The sequence below is a fragment of the Protopterus annectens genome, chromosome 8.part1 (assembly GCF_019279795.1).
Source record: "Protopterus annectens isolate FY-2018-M chromosome 8.part1, PAN1.0, whole genome shotgun sequence".
NCBI lineage: Eukaryota > Metazoa > Chordata > Ceratodontiformes > Protopteridae > Protopterus > Protopterus annectens.
Genome location: NC_056742.1, coordinates 195,616,515 through 195,637,416, shown reverse-complemented (window position 1 = coordinate 195,637,416; position 20,902 = coordinate 195,616,515). Strand labels below are relative to the sequence as shown.

The 20,902-nt window shown below is 35.8% G+C and overlaps 1 protein-coding gene across 2 annotated transcripts in view; it reads left to right on the top strand.

The window, feature by feature from the left end:
- The window catches only part of CDH8 (cadherin 8), a 1,490,460-nt gene extending 1,483,643 nt beyond the window's left edge, over positions 1-6,817 (top strand). Inside the window, exons 11-12 of one of the 2 annotated variants that reach the window (XM_044081815.1) lie at positions 3,553-3,804; positions 4,334-6,817. In XM_044081815.1, coding sequence (XP_043937750.1) covers positions 3,553-3,804; positions 4,334-4,827 — 746 coding nt within the window. In that variant the 3' untranslated portion in view covers positions 4,828-6,817. The remainder of the gene's footprint in view (positions 1-3,552; positions 3,805-4,333) is intronic. The other variant, XM_044081816.1, reaches the window with a different exon arrangement.
- The last annotated feature ends 14,085 nt before the right edge of the window (positions 6,818-20,902 follow it).

Genomic DNA, 20,902 nt, shown 5'->3' with positions numbered 1-20,902 from the left:
CATTAACTCTGTCTGCAAGATATTAACTTTAGTGGGGGACTCAGTGATTGCTCCCAATTTGCAATTGTCTGTGAAATTTGTACCCACAGACCATTCTAATTTGTCTGAACTTTTCAGAAATAAATTCCAAACAGTAAGGGGCCCATCACAGAACCCTGTGGTATGCCACTGGTGACTGGTCGTTTGCTAGAGATGAAGTCACCCCACTTTGATAGTATGTGTCCTGTCGGTGTGCCCCTGGCTACCCATCTGGTAATGTAGGGGTTATTTCCCAATTGAGAGATTTTACCTGAGGCCTTCACTAGGCCAGGTCACCATAGCACTCACCTAGGGCCATGGTGAGTTTCTCGAAGAAGTCAGCCATGTTTAACAGGCATGATCTACCTTTAACAAATTCAAACTGGATTGGGTCCAGAGTTTGGAGATTACCTATGTCCTTGTTAATAAGGTCTATAGTGATTCTTTCCATGGTCTTGCACATGCGGTTAGTCAAGCATATGGGCCTATAATACCCAGGGTCAGTTGATGGTTCCCCTTTGTGCAGAGGGATTACTGTTTCTGTCCTCCATTCTACCAGAACATTGCTAGTTCTCAGGCTGTGGTTAAGCGGTGATCCAAGTGGGTCTGCTAAATGGAGAAGAGATATTGTAATATGCTGAGGTTAGCATTTGGGGGTGGTTAAGTTACAACAGCTTCTGCAGCTTTTGAAAAAAAAAACATTTTCACATGTGGTGAGAATAAATGAGGGTGTCTAGTCAGAATACTTGTGTCAACATACTGTTCTGTTACAGGGTGACTGAAGAGAGTTTAGGATTAGTTCACTAATTAATGGCTGGGAGCAGTTACTGTTTAGTACTGAAAGCAGAAAAATAAAAGTAGGTATGCAATGCTGTAGGTGAATGGAAATCAGCCTGATATTTTTAAAAACAAGTGATGAGGCCCAGCATCAGCTACATTAGTAAAATGGCTTAATATGCAAGTACTGCTTTTAGCTGATTTTTGTCTAATAGTACACATTAAACTTCCAACACAGAGCAACCATATTAAACATTTATTCTTCTACTAATAATCTCTACTACTCACGCTTTTGTCTTACATGACATAACAGAACCTTGTGTACAATAGAACACTGATTTGTCATTGCTTGAGTGAGCAGCAGAAAAGCCAAGACTCCAAATGAATGCTGATGTTAGCCATTAATTGCATCAGTTTTGTTACGTAAGTGGCTTTGTGAATGAAGATACTTTTACTCATATCTGAAATATCAAACAGTATGAAACATTTCTAAAAGCATAAATAGTGAAGGAGACACAGACAGTTTCAATAGTAGTAGGAGCAATTGATCTAATAAAAGTAATTTGCTTAACTACCAATACATGTAACTCTGAATTATAGAAGAAGACAATTCTAATCATGTAGTGGGTACTGAGAAGAGCACTCATGGCTAGGATCAAAGATTAAACAGTACTCGTTGTACTCAACATAATGTGGTCTTTGTGATAATTCCTTAAACATAAATATGTATCCATATACTTTATTTGAGGTTCAGAAAGTGGCATGCAACTCTCTGTATCTCCAGTGGGTATAGGTTTATAGGATGTTACTAGGCTAATGACTGTTAAGGGTCTTACAAGCCTAGCTATGGCCCCAAACCTGTTTGGATCCCAGGTATCATGGGCATCTATACATTAACCAATATTTAAGATTGCAAGTCAGTGATTTAAGACAATTTATCTGAATTTGTTCATTCCACTTCAGTGCTCTAATGTCATTAGGAGTTATTCCTCATGATATGCTAAAAACATGACTTGCATTGGCTCAGAGGGTCTGATAATGAATACTTATCTGTGCAAGTTCTATATAACAAGATATAAAATGTTTACTAACCATTAATCTGAAAACTCAAACAACTATCTCTGCTAAAACACCTTTACATTAGTATGACAGTGCTTGCCCCTCTCAAAATCCAGACATACAAAATTCTAACACTGAAACACAAATGTGGTCAAAAAGGAATGCTCATTTTCCATTATTTGAATCTGCAAACCCAACTGGGCTAATATATATATTTTTCAGAGTATAAAGTAAAACTTTGTTTTATATAGTCCAACCTCAAGTATAATTTTTTTGACTAAAAAAAAACCTGATATATATGTATGTATGTATGTGTATATATACACACACACACACACACACACACACACACACACACACACACACACACGCACACACACATACACACACATATATATATAGATTGATATGTAGATATATATATAGAAAGATACATAGACATATATATTGATATATATAGAGAGTCAAGAAGACGTGATTATCATCACTATCTTCTTTGAAAAGGTGTAAACTTTGTATATATTTTATCTTAGTGATGTTTACATCTAGGTATGTTACTTGAACATGGTCATGTGATTCTAAGAACTTCTTTATATACGAAGCCTTTTGTTTGGTGAAACCACAGTCTGTGGAATTTTATCACATTAAAGTAGCAATTTCTCTTTTTCTATCGCTGCTGATTTGCTTATATATATATATATATATATATATATATATATATATATATATATATATAGCCATTATATGTATATGTGTGTGTGTGTGTGTGTGTGTGTGTATGTGTACGTATATCAAAGAAATGTAGGAATGAATATTCGCAGTCATTTACATGCCAGGTGAGGTGGGAGTTTACACACATGCACACACACACACACAAAACAAGGAATTTTGTTTGCCCAAAAAAATCCTATTTTCACAAATACTACATTCCCATAGTTGCTCCCTGAATTTTATGATACTATAGGTGTAATGAGATTACCTACAACAGCTGGAATTTTACTGTTGCAATATAAATTCAAAAAAGAATATTCAGAACATAAACTAATTTCCTTGATATAAAAGTCAACATTAGTGATTTCATATCACAAAGTTGTCTGTTATTTATGGTTTACATATCTTTCTTTGTCTGAGTTTATATTTATAACTTATTTATTTATTTATTTATTTAGTTATTGGCATTTGATTACCGAGAAAGGCAGATTGGGTAGAAGCCCATTTATAGTGAAGGCCTGTTGAGAAACGATCCAGATTATTACAAACCATTTTAAGAACAATAATTTCATAGTCTTCAAAAATAAAACAAACATCTGCATTTTAAATAATTATAACTAATTAGACATAATATAAAGCATTGGTTAAGAATTGATTCATTTAATATTTACAGAAATTGTAGACAATTTGTAGAGAAATTAAATGTAAGTTAGTCTATCACAAATAAGAATCGCAATATGAATTGAGGGAAAAACAGTCTTATGGTGTATTTAGAGAGAAAGTCAAGGAAGATAATTTGATAGAAGTAAGGAAGTAATGGAAGAAGAGAGAGTAAGGAAAGAAAACAACATTGTTCACATTTAGGGATGTAGTTTATACTGGTTTTGTGCAAGAACAGAGCCAGATTTTAGCTGCTAAGTCTTTCATAGTGGTATCAAAAGGTATACTTCTTTTTCTTCTATTTCTACTTCTGTCTCTATTTTACAGATAATTCCATAAGTGTCTTGGCCAAACACAGTGGATTCAGCCGTCAGAAGCAAGAAGTGTACTATTTGCCTATTGTGATCAGTGACAATGGAAATCCACCCATGAGCAGTACCAGTACTCTCACTATTCGTGTGTGTGGCTGCAGCAGTGAAGGTGTTGTTCAGTCCTGCAATGTTGAAGCATATGTCCTCCCTATTGGCCTTAGCATGGGAGCCTTAATAGCTATTTTAGCTTGTGTTATTTTACTTTTAGGTGAGTTAAGTCACCAATGCATTCCCTTAAGTAATAATTTTTACTCTTTGCTATTTCTGTCCATTATTTGTCTTCAATCACAACTGCACTAAGCAAGCTCATTTAAGTAATATTTCCATATAAAGAAATGCATTAGAACATATACCACAAATAGAAAAATTATTCTGAATTATACCTGATATTGAGATGATATGAACAATTAAGGTAATTTCCACATGCACAATATTAGTAACATTGAAAATAACACTGAATTAACACTGAATGTACGAGAATACTTTTCAATGGGCATGGTGTTAAAGAAAGAAAACACTGGGAAAGATAAAATGTAAAATTTATGTTTCAATTTACAAAGAAAATGCAATATTTCTACTATCATTATTTTGTGTGTAGAACAATACAGACTTTCTGATGTCTCTGTTATGCAAATTAATTTATGATTATTGTAACTGAAGCTGCCATGCTAGTATAGACAAGCAAATTAATATGCTGCTGTCTTCATAAGACTTATAGCTTCTTTTATTTATTGCAGTGATTGTTGTACTTTTTGTTACCCTAAGACGACATAAAAATGAGCCACTTATTATAAAAGATGATGAAGATGTTCGAGAAAATATAATTCGCTATGATGATGAAGGTGGAGGAGAAGAAGACACTGAGGCTTTTGATATCGCTACTTTACAAAATCCAGATGGTGTAAATGGTTTTCTGCCTCGGAAAGATATAAAGCCAGATCTTCAGTTTATGCCAAGACAGGGACTTACAACTGCCCCAAATGGTGTTGATGTTGATGAATTCATCAATGTACGACTACATGAAGCAGACAATGACCCCACTGCTCCTCCTTATGACTCTATACAGATCTATGGCTATGAAGGAAGAGGCTCAGTGGCTGGTTCACTTAGCTCAATAGAATCCTCAACATCAGACTCTGACCAGAATTTTGACTATCTCAGTGAATGGGGTCCAAGATTCAAAAGACTTGGAGAGCTATATTCAGTTGGGGAAAGTGACAAAGAAACTTGACACTGGCTTAAATAAATATTTTTACTATGACTGAAGGTTATGTAATATTTTAGGGTTGCTATCATTAGATGAGGCTAATGTGGCCACTCTTTTTAGAAAACAAATATAGGAACATTCATCAGTACAACCTACTACATTGTAATGTTGAACCAAAAACTATATGTTAGGAGGTTTTCAAGTCCTGTGGAGTATGAAGTAGATCTGTCGAATTTTTAGAAATATGTGGATATTTGGTACTCACTAGGACCATTCTGAAGATGGCATTTTGGATGATTGGTAGTCTAGATGGAGAAATACAGACGTGAATGTTTACTCTTGCAATGGACAAGCAGGATATTGTTGCTAACCAGTGCTTCCTGCCAGGTATGTGTAGTCCTCAACTTTATACCAGTTTGATAGCAACAATCCTGCCACATGAAATAAAAGCAATATTTGGTCTTCATCACAATGCTGGATAGAAATGACTCTGATATCTGCTGGCTTATTCTGTGCAGTGACTATCAGCTGTAAGTGAACCAATTTGGTGATTATACAACTAAAGTATTATCTTGGCATTACAAGTTTTGCCAAGCCTTAAAATATTCACATGCTCTAGTATGTTCCAGTATTGAGACGATATTACAGTTTTATACATGTTTATAAATCAATAGTTTCAATTAGAATTCTACGTCTGAATGTTAAATTTGTCTCTTTTTTGTTGGTTCTTAATTTTATAGGCACATGTTATCATCCTGAAACAGACTGTCAAATGTACTCTGTGGCTAAATGTTTTACTTGTTAGAATTATTCTCCCCTAAGCCTGAGTTCATAGCCTGCATTGCTAAGTTTCTAATTGTACTTAATATGGGCTTGGAACTAAATTTCATTACATTAACTTATTTTGAATAGCTTTCTTCCTGGAATAGATATCCATTTCTGAAAGACGTAAAGTTAGTATGATTAAAAAAATATCACTGGAAACCTGTTTTTACTGCAGTTGGAAAAACATATTAAATAATGTGTACACTTAAAACTATGTCTTAAAGGTTAACTATTTTGGCACAGACGATGTCATTCATGCCTACTGAATTTCACTTCGCAATAATTGATGGTGTTATTACACAAAGTGTGATAAAGCATTAGAGTTGGAAAAACTGGTTCATGTGAATATTTAATTTCAACAACTTCAGACAGCCACGCCTTACACTGTATAACTAGAGAACTAGGGCCACTCTCATAGTTCTCTGTTGCATATTAGGTCAGAATCCAGTATACATATGTATATATAGTTTTGTTGCTTAGTTTACTAGCCCTTTATTTAGTTAATGTGTTATGCACAGTAGCTGCTGCACACAATTAGCACTGGAAGCTGCGTGCATAGACAATTTCTAATAAAATTTGGTATTATGAGGTAGATATTGTATAATAAATATAGTACTCCACGCAAAACCATATTAATTTTCTACTTTGCTTTGATGCTATATACTTGTATGTTTATTTAATCCATGTACTGTATCAAGAAAAATTCCTGTATTGTTTACTACTTTGTGAAATATATTTTTATAAATATTTTGTTGGGGTTGTTGTTATTTATGTTTTGTGTGGGAAGTTCCAAACTGAGAAAATAATGTGTACCATGCAATGATGTGTCATCTAGAATCTTCAATACCTGAGCTTTGAATTCAGTGCAATATTTAGCTTCAGATTTTTTACAAACTTACTGATATACTTCTCATTTCTTTTTATTCATATTTTAACTAAATAGATGCAACATCTTTGCATTTTTAAGAAATTTGCTTTTAGGTGCTTAATTACGCAATGCAGTAATAATATAATTTATTTATTTATAGCAAACATGTTTTAAAGCCTATATTAAACTATTTTGATAGTAACAAGCCTTAAGTTGTGGGATCAGTAAGCATAAACTGATAAACTGGATTAAATATTGAACACATTTATTAAAACTCAAGAAGATTCTGGTTCTAGGAAATAAAAACTATTAAATATTAAAGAGGTCTTCACTTGCAATACAGGTAACAGTACAACAATCTTATTTTATTCTGTGAATTTCTACAAATTGTTTTTATTAGTATAAATCAAAAATAAGATTTATGTTTGCATTGCTTTGCTTCTATCCAAGTTTGTACATGAAAACATGAACACTTCCTACTGATTCAAATAACAATAATGTCAATATTTTCAAAAACTTGGCAACTGGTCACTTTAATAAGACTTTGTTAATGTAGCCACAATCAGGTAAGTTGCCATTCATAAAGCACTGAGCATTTTTTTTGTTTTCTGTTTAAATGATGCAGTTGATAAGGCAAGGACAGCTACAACTGGACTATAATGGTAAGCAGCTTCAAACTCTCATTCATTAGTATATTTCTATCTTTTCATTGCTTAAGCGTTCTAAGGTAAAAATAGCCCTGAGTCCTCTATAAGCCTATTGACGGCTGACAAAATTTTGGATGATGTGCCAGGGGAGGGGTTGACATAGTGGTTAAGATGTTTACCTCACAGACACAAAGCACAGAGTTTAATTCTCACCCATGAGGGAAACTGGGTAAGATTAAAATGGCCCATAATGGTAACTAGTCTAGTACTTACATATGAAGCTATAAGTATGCTTCTATTACTTAGACATTTATTGTTTCATTTTTCAATCTGTTTCTTTTTTAAAATTTTTTGCTTGCCATATATCTTTGGTCATTGCCCACTGCAGAAATAAATAAATGCATACACATATACATGCATGCACAAATAAATAAATACATTAATAAATAAATAAAATAAATAAACAAATAAATGAATGAATGAATAATGAGTCTATCAATCAATCAAATAAGTTCTACCCGACAATGGTTTACCTGTATCTCATTTTCACATATGTCTATAAAATATTTCAGAATATGCATTACATATATTTGTAGTTTGATGATCTCTGACATCTATGTAGCATGACTTGAAATTTGTTGTCAAATGAAATAAAGATTAAAGCACATTATATAGAGACGTGCTTCTAAGTTACTCTAGATGTTCATTATTATTACTGCTGCAGCAGTCTTTGGCTATTTGGTATTATCCTTCTTGGGATAGAACTCAAAAAAAAAAAAAAAAAGGCCAGCACACAATTGTAGGCTAACTGCATAATCTTTCTACTTATCTTACCAAAAGAAAAACAGTCCAGTTTTGGCAGACCACTGCCTTCATCAGTGTTACAAAAACATTCAGCAGTCATCTTTAAATAGCAATATAATTGATCGTGCCCCTCCCAGTGAGCAATTACAAAATATCATTAAGCACCGGTGGAAATAAAGCACCCAATCTAATAGTCCGTAACTGTTCCTTATTATTTAATATCTTGTGCCAACCCAATTTATTGTTTCTTGCATAACAAATCCTGTCTTTAGCAGTAAAATGAAAAACAACAGTAGGATGTTTAAGAATGTATTTATACAAGGCACTAGAAAGACAGCAATTTCTAATGTCACTCATATGTTCGTATATATGAGTTCTAAACTGTATACAGGTTTGTCCAACATAAAATGCTGAACAAACACATGCAGCCAGACAAATCAACCATGAAGAATTACAATTACTAAATGAAAAGGATGCAACAACAAGACAGTCTTCAAAAGCTGTGTTTCCCTTCTCCATCTACCGTCTGACTGCTACTTGGACAAGTCCTCGGTGGAAAATGAGCACACAGTGTGCAGACAACATCAGGACCTTCTTGTCACCTCAAAAGAAAACAACTCTGAGGCTTCACAGGAGTGGCAATCAGCTTCAGGCTTCATTTCTGTCAGACAAGTGCTCATAGAGAATTTTATCATATTTTACTTTTTAATGTAAAGTGGTATTTCTTATTTAAGAATATTAGCATTTTTGCTAATAGAAGTTTCCTGCCAGGGAAAACTATTTTTAGAAAGAGCTTATTTTTTTGTGGGTGAATGTGTATGGTTTGTGTCAAATAACCTTCATTATTTGATTTCTATCATGGCACATTTCGAGAAACAGACTTTTGAGATTTTTTTATGCTTTTACTTTTGAAATGGGACTATGTGAAGAAATGCAATTGGGTCAGCAGCTTGTGTACTCATCTGGCAACATTCCTTGCAGCTGATTGTTTTCAGCAGAGCTTAACAGCAATCAGGCTTCTTCTTGGTTTGCTGCATGGCTACTTACTCTGGTCCTACTGTTTGTTCACCCACTGTACTTAAAAAAATAAATAAGGAACCCTTGCTTACACCATGACTCAATTTGTGCATCAACAATTAGTAGGTGATTATGCACTGACCATTCATTGTTCCTCTGGTTTCTTGGGTTCATCTGGTGTAGTCTCTTGTGCCATTATGAACCAGGGATTAACCATGTCCTTTGCAGCTGTTCCTTTGTTCATTCCAGGCATGGGAGAACCATATTCTTTGGGCCTGGGAGCTTTTCCAGGAGGCAGGAGGTTCTTCCTGTGGTTGCTGGGGAAATAAACATGTTACCTGGGATCAAGTGCCATCTCTTAGTCAGTCTTCTTTGAGGGATGTCCCTAAAAAAAAAAAAAAAAAGAAAAGAAAAGAAAAAAACACATTGCTCATCTAAGGACACTTTTTTTCTGTTTACAAGCAAGATTTTCTTACCTTTGCTCTGAGCTGATTGCAGGTTTTTATTGCTGGAGAGCAGAAAGCCATACCAGACAACATACTAGTTGACAACATTCCTGAGGATAATGTGTTAGAAGAGTCTAAAACAGACAACACCTTGGCTTCTTCTCCTGAAGATTCTGAAGCACAAAACTCTAATTCATAAGAATGTTGTTCCACTTAATCTCCTTTAGATGAGTTTTCCTTTGCTTAGGGCATTTCCAGGAGGCATTAAGCATTTTTGTTGGAAAAAGTGGATGTTCTACCTAAACAGATGAGATATTCTGATAGGTTGCAAGTGGACATGCCACTTTATACTCCTCCTATTATGTCAGCCTTGAAGAATGTGTTAATTGCTACCTGCAATATCCCTCTTAGTCTTCAATATGAAAAGAAATTACAACAGATCGACTTTATAAAGTACCTCAAACTAACAAATTCTTATTTGTGTAGACAGTTTGAGGAATTGTTCTGCCTCACTTCCTTTAGTAGGTTAGTCCTATCTGGATCCTAATATTTCTACCTTGTCTCAAGTATCTAATGATGCTTTGAACAGTGTGTATGGTTATGCAGATACTGCGTCTGGAACCACTGCTCCTCTTTTAAAAAGATATGCATGAGTACATAATCAAAAGCTTTCTCATCTGGTGAAGTCTAAGATTTATTTTAAACTCTACTTTGCTAAAGAAAATTTGTTTGACCATTCTACTCTTTGGTTTTCAAATAGTTTGATGAAAGAGAGAAGATGATTTATGGAGTGTCTAAGATATTTTTTAACCCCCCCAACCCATAATAAGTATTCCAATTTTGCTGGTATACAGTGAACCAAAAAGAGATGGTAAGAGGGCAACAATTAAAAAAAAATAATCCTTTCAGAAAAGGGGGAAAATTACACTTTCAGGATTACTATTCCAGCAAGCTTGCCCCACCCTCCTTCCCCTATTTCTTTAAATCTGTCCCAAATACTGTCTCCCAGTCTTCAGTTTTGCAACAGATTATTTCAGACTCCTGAATTCTAAAAATGATTCAGTAGGGTTAGAGTAGGCACTGGATTCACATACCTCCTTTCAGGGGAGTTCCATCCCACTAACCCAACTAAACATTGTTATCTGCACAGTATCTTTAGCAGATGCTGACCCTAGGAGTTATAGAACCAATACCTTTAGACCAAAGGGGGGGCTTCTACTCCAGAATACTTCTGGTGCTAAAGAAATAGCTGTTCTGGAGATGAATTCTAGATCTTTCCTTTCTCAACCTGTTTATCAAAGTAACAAAATTCAAAATGCTAAGCCTACAGAGCCTGGTAATAGTAATTCCATTTCTGAGTCTTATGGTAACACTACAGCTTAAAGGTGCTTGTCATCACATTCCCATAGACACATGCTTTAGTAAAGATTTCAGATAATCTGTGTCATGGTCACATAAAAATGTTCTCCAGTGATAGCTCATTGCAGATGGCAGGACATTCACAGATTTCCATATTTAGATAACTTGTTTATCTCTGTAGACTCTTTTACTAGATGTCAAGAGGCCTTTCTTATGCTAAGTTATAAGACAAACATCAACTAACAAATTTGTGACTAGTAGCATTATTGCTGTCAAGCTGCCATTACAGAATATACCACTATAATGCAGCTGTCCTTTTACGAGTCATAACAGTGTCTTTTTTAATGTTCTAGCTGTATAAACTTCATACTATTAATAGTTAGATTCATTATACAAGTTAAATTACTGACATATCCATATTTCGTTTGGTATTTTTTCCTCTGTTGCCTGCTGGCCATCGTCTGTCCCATCTTGTTGAACCATTATACAAGTAGCCCTCAGTAGCATTCTGGTTAGGTACCCCTGTGGTAATGTGAAAACCTGAATCACAGTAAGGGTATTCTATGACCTTTCTTGAGGTATGTTTGTGTGTGTGTGTGTGTGTGTGTGTGTGTGTGTGTGTGTGTGTGTGTGTGTGTGTACGTGTGTGTCTTTGTGGGCTACTGTCACCAGACTGGATTGTCAAGATCACATCTCCAGGTCACTCTCCTCAGCAATGAACAAGACACTGTAAGCCTTGTAGTCCTAGTCTTTCCTGCCTGGCTTTTCCAGCACTTCAGTTGTACAACAAGCTTACACAACTTTTATTTACACCATGAAATTGCTCTGATTAAAATGTTTTTAAAATTACTGACTGCATTCACTTTACAGTGTAGTACTCTAGAATCTGCCACCTTGTTGAATGACGAATCACATTGTGCCCATTAGGAACTATTTCCATCAGTCAGAGGTCTAACAGTGGACCAGAGGTAGAAGTAGCAAGATGACATTTAATCAGTTTGCAGGCAGCAGTACAGAGGAAGAGAATTTCCATTGTATTTTTGCTCTATAGTCCATCAGTCCCGACATAAGTATATAAGTAAAATTCCACATGTAGGCTTCTCTCTTTCTCTCTCTGTAAACCTCATCACAATCATCTCCTCAAATTCTGTACCATAGAAATATACAATAATTAAATAAAGCCACTTGGCAGCACTGGTAACAAAGGGCAATAAAAGACATGCACCTGCAAAAATACAGTGTTGCTCAGTATTATGACTAAAAAAAAAAATCCATTTTATTTATGATTATGCAACACTACATGTAAATCTATTTCTTTTTCTCTTTTAAATGTATAGTGACTTCCTTGATAGCTATATGCTATATGCTCTGCTATTTAACACTTAATCGTGTCCACATGGGCGAGGTATGGGTTTTGCTGTGATATATTCCCTTTGGTGTATTTGGCCTCTTGGGTTTTACCATCATGTCACAATAATGTAATATATATATATATATATATATATATATATATATATATATAATATATACATATATATATATATATATATATATATATATATATATATATATATATATATATATATATATATATATATATATTTTTTTTTTTTTTTTTTTTTTTTGCTCCTCCTCACTGCAGCTGACCATCACCTAGTTTATTGAGTCTACTGGACTTACCTTAGCCACTCTTGGGTTGAACCTGACCCATGTCTGGGATCAGTGAGGGGACTGAAGACACTGGTGTTGCATAATACAACTACCAGTGAGTGTGCCCTTATCTCCTCCCAGCTCAAAGCAGCCTTTAGAGCTCTGCAATTGCTGTCTACAGAAAGCTCATGTGCTCTTCCTCACAAGTGCAGTTTCCTGACTGAGCAGTCATTGTACTGAGATCACTTGGTTCTTAATATTGATATTGCAGTCAGCCTAGGCACCCTCACACCTCAAAACATGGGTGAACTGCTTTCAGCCACTCACTCTCATCTTCCAGCCATCAGGTCCCTCCAGCACCCACTGCAATAGTTAAACACAGGACATCTGGGTTGACTATGCTATGGAAGCAGCTTCCAGTCACGTAGTATTGATCTAATTATTCAATATTACATATAGCAATACACTTCAATAAGTTAGAGTTATAATTTCTGATACTGTACCTATTTTTTACACATTTGCATATATGCTCTCTGTCTGTCTTTATGTCTGTCTCTTTCATCTATCTGTCTGGCTATCTATCTTTCTAAGTGTGTTCCATTATTGCACTGTAGCAAACATATCTCTGGACAAGTAAGAATTCTGGAAGAAATAGGAGACAGGATGGAGAAGTGAAAAATCTGGTTGGTTTATCCTGTAACTCAAGCCTCATCTGGGGTGACTGAATTTTTTATTATTGATAATTTGTGTCTACCAACTTTTTGATTAATAACTTTTGTAGAGCTTGTAGGTACATTTAAAACTTAAAGCTGTTGGTCTGACTGACAGCTTCTTACATTTGCTACTATTCAGTTCATTTTCTGAAAACCTTTAGATGTGTAAATTTTAAAAGTTAGTTGCATGTGATACTTGCAAACAATTTTTAACAGACAACTTGTATACAACATTTAAAAATATAATTTAAAGCACATTCTTGTACCAACTATTTTAAATTCTTCTTGGGGATGTGGGATAGTGTCAAAGTCTTTGGCCAGATCAAATAGGCATTACGTATGAAATGGCCACTGTAAATAGCTTCCTTTTAAAAAACATTAACTGAGTTTGGGAGGCATGATTTACCTTTGACAATGCAGAGCAATTCAGAATTGATCTGAGTCTTGTGACAGGGCATTGCCTATGTCTAGATTAATAAATTTAGCTAAAGTAAACTAGCTATCCTTACACATAAAACCTGCAAGCTTAATATGCCTACACTCCAGATCAGTGATGGGGCCACCTTTATGCAATAAACATCATCATGGAAGGTTTTCAGGCATCAAGATTTATTAGATCTTACAATAAGTGTACACTAAGTGCAAATTATCTGTATTCAGCAACATCCCTACCACGTTTGTTTCTGCTTTCTAGTCACTCAGAAAAATTACATTGAGTGTACAAGTAGTCTATACTTTGTGGTAATCTTTATGAATCCCTTCAATATCTAATGCTGCAAGCAAAGCAGTAGGACAACTAAAATTAAGAAGGTGTGAGTTACACTTGTGTTGGCCATTCACTCAAAGCAGTGTACACTTCGTCTAGGCATTAATGAAGCCTGGGGACTGTATATAGAGAGGCTGATATTAAAAGGTTAAGGATAGGTTCAGACAGGCTGTATTTGGGATTAAGTAACAGTATTGTACATGGAGAGGTGGAGATATGCTCTAGAGAGAAGAGAAATGAAGGTCAGCAGGACTAAGACAAAATATATGTGTGTGAATGAGAGGGAGGATAGAGGATGGTGAGGATGCAGGGAGTAGAGGTGGTGAAGGTGGATGAGTTTAAATACTTGGGATCAGCAGTTCAGAGTAATGGTGAGTGAGGTAGAGAGGGGAAGAAGAGACTACAGGCAGGATGGAGTGGGTGCAGAAGAGTGTCAGGAGTGATTTGTGACAGACGAGTACCTGTAAGAGTGAAAGGGAAGGTCTACAAGAGGGTAGTGAGACCAGCTATGTTATATGGGTTGGAGACAGTGGCATTGACAAATGGCAGGAGTCAGAGCTTGACATGGCAGAGTTGAAGATGTTAAGATTTGCACTGGGTGTGACGAGGATGGACAGGATTAGGAATAAGTATATTAGAGGGTCAGCCCAGGTTGGAAGGTTTGGAGACAAAGCCAGAGAGGCAAGATTACGTTGGTTTGGACATGTGCTGAGGAGGGATGCAGAGTATATTGGGAAAAAGATGCTAAGGATAAAGCTGCCAGGTAACAGGAAAAGAGGAAGGCCTAAGATAAGATTTATGGATGTAGTGAGAGAGGACATGCAGGTGGTTGGTGTGACAGAGCAAGATGCAGAGGACAGGAAGAAATGGAAACAGTTGATCTGCTGTGGTGACCCCTGACGGGAGCAGCTGAAAGAAGAAGAAGATTGTACATTATCAAGACTGATGGATGTAGTGTACTAGACTTTAGACAGGCTCGTGTTTAGATCAATAACATATACATCATGCCTTGACTATCTGGGATTACAGATTATTACAGTTTAGAAAGTACGAGACTATCTAAAAATGATACATACATCCAATGTTTTTCTTACTCCAGAAATATTTTATTTTTAGGTTTTCCTACTAGATTCCACTTCATAGTATAATTCTGTGCTTTTCTATGAAAAAAATGGATTTTTCTAATCATTATGAATCATTTATAATGCATTAATAAGGCTGGGTTTGATCTGCTCCAATAAGCATAATCCATTTGACTTTTCCTCAAATCTGAGTCATTACATTAAGATGTTTCAGGTTTATTCAATGAGTTTACTTTACTAGTTTGTGGAGCTCCAAACTTGGTTGCTGGATGTCCTTACATAATTAGAAGCTTTAATGTTTATATTTGCACAGAACAAGATGTACATGACTTTTTGTTTCAGTTCTGGTCAAAGCCTTTTTCATGGTACTGAAGTCTCCATAATAGAAACAGTGTTTCATCAATAACCTTACTGTTGTGGTAAACACACATGCTAATTTATATTACTTCTACTGATTTCATCTAATGCACTCTTTCATTTCACAGAATTGCTAATTTAACTATCAAAGGCTATACAAGTCACTCTACACAAACGCTTAAAAGTTATCCATGTTGATTTTGTGTTTCCATAGTAAAAGCATGTTTCATAGATGACATTTTGCTAACAACCAATGTCCACAAATAAGAATAAGGAAACACAGTTATAATGAGAGAAATTGGGAATGATGTAAACTTGTGTATGCTAATAAATTCTTCTCCTGCATGTTTGTAATTCATAGTCATAATTTGATGTAATTCCATGTCATCTGCAGATTCATTATAACAAGCAGATTTGCACCTTCCCTATCTTCTTTGCAATCTACAGAGTTACTTTCCCTTTCTGCTATCCTTGGTATTTCCTGGTTTAAGCTTCTTGTCTTTGGCTGAGGCAAAACTACTTGCATCCAGTGATACTCACTGGCCATTCCAATTTTGATAATCAATAAATCCTTGATGGGTTTAGTGTGGAGAGATATTGTAAGGGTCTAGTGAGTATGTCTGGACCCAACAGCAGCACTGGGGGGATCATGGCCTTCCTGTCCCTGTGGATACTAAGGTATGTATAGCCCTCATAATATATGTCTCATCAAACTTCCAGACACAGACTGAGGACACTCTGGGTATCTCACAGGCTTCAGCCATGAGGATACCTCAGCATTTCCAGAATGTATTCCTTGTATGTGTGGATCAGTACATCTATTTCCTGGTTTCATATCATGACTGAGCAGAGATTATGTGTGCTTTTTATGGGCTATCACATTTCCCTGAGGTGTTCAAAGTGATAAATTACATCCATGTTGCAATTAGTGCTCATCTTGTCCAGTTGGGGAGCAGTACATCAATAGGAATAGCTACCAGGTATATATATATATATATATATATATATATATATATATATATCTTTGACAGTCCAGACTGACTACCATGAACAGCGTCTATGAAGTGGAAACTAAAGAAGAACTGGTACAGAGAGATTATAAAGCAAGCCAGAGAAATTGATAGTACTATAGAAAGTATACGAGGGCTGAGAGATAGCAAATGGAAACCATACTTCCACAGAGTTAATACATACGGCTGTGATAGTAGTAACAAAGAAAAAGGAACAGAACCACATACCATTCGATGCATGTTGACCTATAGTAAAGATACCAAGCAAATATGTGATGTGATCAGGAGAAATTGGCAAATATTGACATCTGATAAATCCATATGACATATAATAGGACATAGTAGGAGATACACCAAGGTTCTGTTATAAAAACAGAAAGAACTTGACACAATTAGTATGTGGAGATAAGGTGATAATGAATCACACGCATTCGCAGAGACATGGCACCTTTAAATGTGGCAGTGCACAGCATGCCAGTATTTGTTAACAGGTCAGAATTTCCAGCATCCAGTTACAGGAAAGCTATACAAAACCACACCATTTTGTGAATTGTGCTTCAAAGAACATTATATATGTTGAGTGCATGAAATGAACACCTTTTTATGTTGGCAAAATGAACTGCCCTTTTAGGGTTTTAGGGTTAGGATACAGGCACATATAAGGGATATTAAATATAAAGTTCTCAGTAATGCTTTGTACAAACTTGTAAGCGTGAATACAGATCATATTTTTCACTAGATCCCAGTTTGATAAGAGGGGATCTTAAAGGTCTAACTGAACTTGAAGAAACTAAATGGATTGCTGACTTGGGGGCTGATAAAGCACCAGGACATTCATGTTACTGTTTCCATTCTTGTAAAAAAGACATAAAGTATAAATGATGCACACAGTGATATATGTGGATGTGCTGTGTGGTGCATGTTCTGTTGTCGCTGATAATCAGAGACAGTCCCTCTTTTCTTTAAAGTTTCTTATTTCTGAACAGGTACTCATCTGTTTATAAAGTTTTGCCTGAGTACTCACTGACACCTGTTCAGTTATCTCCCAAAACATCATATTCTGCTTAGGTAGTGTACAGGTGTACTGAATATCCTAAAGTGTTACATTTAATGAAGTGTTTTTCAGTGTTTCACTAAAGTTCACACCTTGCACTTAAATGGATAACATATGACATGCTTTTTTGAATAACGCAAAGTTTACTCAATTTTAAGTATTACCTATTTGACATGTATTATTCCTCACTCTTAAGGCAGTTCACATCAGATTGTTATATTTTGTCATACAGAAAACATTCTCTCCTCAGAGATGTCATCATTTCTGAGGGCTGAAGGTAAAGTGGCAGGCCATACCTCTCAACTGTCCAGATTTTTGCAGACTATCCAGATTTTTTGCTCATATTTTTGGTCTGTTCCTAATAAAATTTGTGGTTTACTGGCAAATCACTGGGATCATCTGAGGATTGAAGTCACTAAATAATGCATATATACTTGTGTTTCAGACTTCCGATCCTTCAGAAAATGTATGGTAAAACAATCTCTGTTACTCTAGCAAATTCCAAAGTTTATGAGAACAATATTTAAATTGTGTCCCTATTTTTTTACCTTTGTCCCCCCATTTTGTTGGGCTTTATCCAGATTTCTTGCACCAGTGCTAGCTTATGTGTCAGGATACCGATGTTATCTTATTTTATACCCAGCTGTAACATTAATAATGGTTAGACCAATAATAGTGTAAATCATTGGAACTTGAATATTATGACACATAGCTTCCTTTCCAGATATTTACTTTAATAGTAAGCAATACTATTTTTGAAGTGAAATGCATGCAGATGCAAAGTGTCTTAATAGTGGGTTACATTTTACACTCACATTTTTTTATTATGTTTTATTTTTTAATAACTCATTGCCTTCCAAGGTAAACACAGATATCCCTGTGTAAAAAGTGTAATTACTTGAAATGTCTAACCTAAATCACAGGAGGTCAGGATCAAATGGGAAGTTGAAGGTGCACTTATCTTGACGAATGGCTGTCATGTGAGTTAGATGGTGACTCGCTGTGATGTCTTGACCTACATGATGCAGTTGATTCTACAGACATTGATTTCACAGTATTGCAGGACTGGGACATTGAATGAGAGTTTCTGCTACATGTGGATGAATGCAGACATGGCCTGCATGAAATATGTTGTTTTGTCCTCCCCCCACTATTTCCACTAAATTCTTGAGAAGCAGTTGTAGTGCCATTTGATATACTATCATATGTCTGGACAGCACCTTGTCTTCAGCCCATCTAAAACTGAGTCCTGTTTGATTATTTTTACTAAGTCATCACTAGTGTATGGATGGAGGTGGCCATGGATGCTTGGTATGTCACCATGCTTCACATCAGTGTGCTCATGGCATTATCACTACTCTGTGCAATTTACATGTAGTTCTGGAAATCCTCACATTCCCCTGATGACTGGCACCCCTTTATAAAGGTGTCACTATGGACACTGTTACATCAGAATTTTTGCCAGCACCCAGAAGATGTTCCTGTGGGATTGGATACAGTGATGTAGAGGTGTGGGGGTTTCTTTCTGTACAACATGTAGAGTAATGTCACCTTTTAACTGCGTTTGTGAACCGGTGTGATTTTTTGCTGAGTTACTAACATGTTGCGGCATGTGTGATCCTGACATTAAACTTACTGACTGAGCGTCACTTTCCTCAGATTGTTTCATAAATGCAACTATATCATTGTCATCAGCAGCAGCAGACATTTGGCTCTAGATATTGGTATACTGAACTGTTTATTTCTGCTATTGGCCTTGTAAAGAAATAACTGGATCTATTAATAAGCAAAATACAACTGCGGTGGTGGTGCTGCGGTAGCATTGTCACCTCACAGTAAGCCGTTGTCCTGTTCGATTCTCAGCTAAAGCATCTTCTGTGTGGAGACATGCGTGAATGGGCGTACCTTCATTGAAGGATGTGTGTCAGGCCTGGCAAGTCGGTACGTACAAATCTACTGCCAATCATTAGCGGACCGGAGTTCCGCTGTGGCGACCCCTAACCGGGAAAAGCCGAAAGATACAACATTGTACATTTAAAAAGGAATTGTCAAGGATACTTGCCATGAAAAGTCTGTTCATTGTTATTATATGCAAAAGTGTAAGGTTCACATGTTTATAGCAACTGTCATGTTGCATGTAATCATTCCATTTCATCATTCAGTTTTCTATATAAATATGCTACTGATATTTATCCAACTCTTCTTAGCAGATATCTTTTGATGTTGCAGATGTGGGTAATAGTCAGTGTTCACAGCACCTCTGATCATGCCAGTGTCATCATCATCATCTGTAACACAATCATCCTGATGAATAGAGGGTGTATTTTTCATTGGGTGTTAAAGGATAAGGAAGATAGTGTACCCCAGTACTGCTACACACAACTGCAGTCTGCTTTCCCTTTGCTCTTTCATGGTTTGCCATATCATTGGCCATCTTCTTGCCTGTGTCAGTGTTCCTTCCACCAACAGCATTTATGTCTATAATCACTTGGTTCCAGGACTTTCTCCCGTCAGCTTATTTGGATTTCTAACTGAATTCATGCAGCTGCTTCATTAATGTACCTCAAAAAGCATGCCAAAGTCATATCCTGAAACTTTTGATGTAATCATTCCGAAAGCACAGCAATGAAAGAATGCTTGCTTTCATCACAAATTAATGATCTGAGTACAAAATCAGGTCTGGTGACACAATAACTTTGTCCATATACATGCATACAAAACCCCAGTCTAGCAAGTTAAAAGTTTTAGATTTTTTTGCAGAAGTCTGAGCAGAACCTTAAATCTATTCATACAAGGATTGTAAGTAATTCCATAAGTGAGTTGTATCCTTCCACTTATGCTTTGCTCTATTAACAATGCCATTTTTTGTTCACGACTGACACGTGGAAAGTCTTGAGTAAAGCTGCATGTAGATTGATACAACACTACATTTGTGAAAATTCAATACATCACACCAAAACCATTTCTGAATAAGTAAATCTATCCTTTGTAGCATAATCACTAAATGCCACCAAACTGAAATTCTAAAATATCTTTTACTTTGCCATTATGACTGCTTAAATATATATTTCCAGTTATATTGTCAACACTTCCATCCATAAATGACAATCACATACTCATTGTAGACATGAGTCATCTACACCTGACCGTCAGATCAAAAAAAAAAAAAAAACAACTCTCCAGGTAAACACTGTAATATAACATTAATATGAACTGCTTCCTCTTTATTTCTACCATTTTTATTTTCTGTTCCTTACTTATGAAAGGTGGTGGTTTGCTAAACCAGTTGTCACCTATCTCAGAAGTTAATATGATGTTAAAACACAGTAAGAGCCTTGGGCACTATCCAAGTAAAACAGTAAGTTTCCTGGACACTAAAACGCAGTAAGATCCTTATGGGAATATGGTGTTTAGGAACTTATTCATGGAAATTCAGGGTCATTTTCATATTCTGTATGCACATTTTTTTTACACTTATCCCAATGAGTCACCATAATGTAA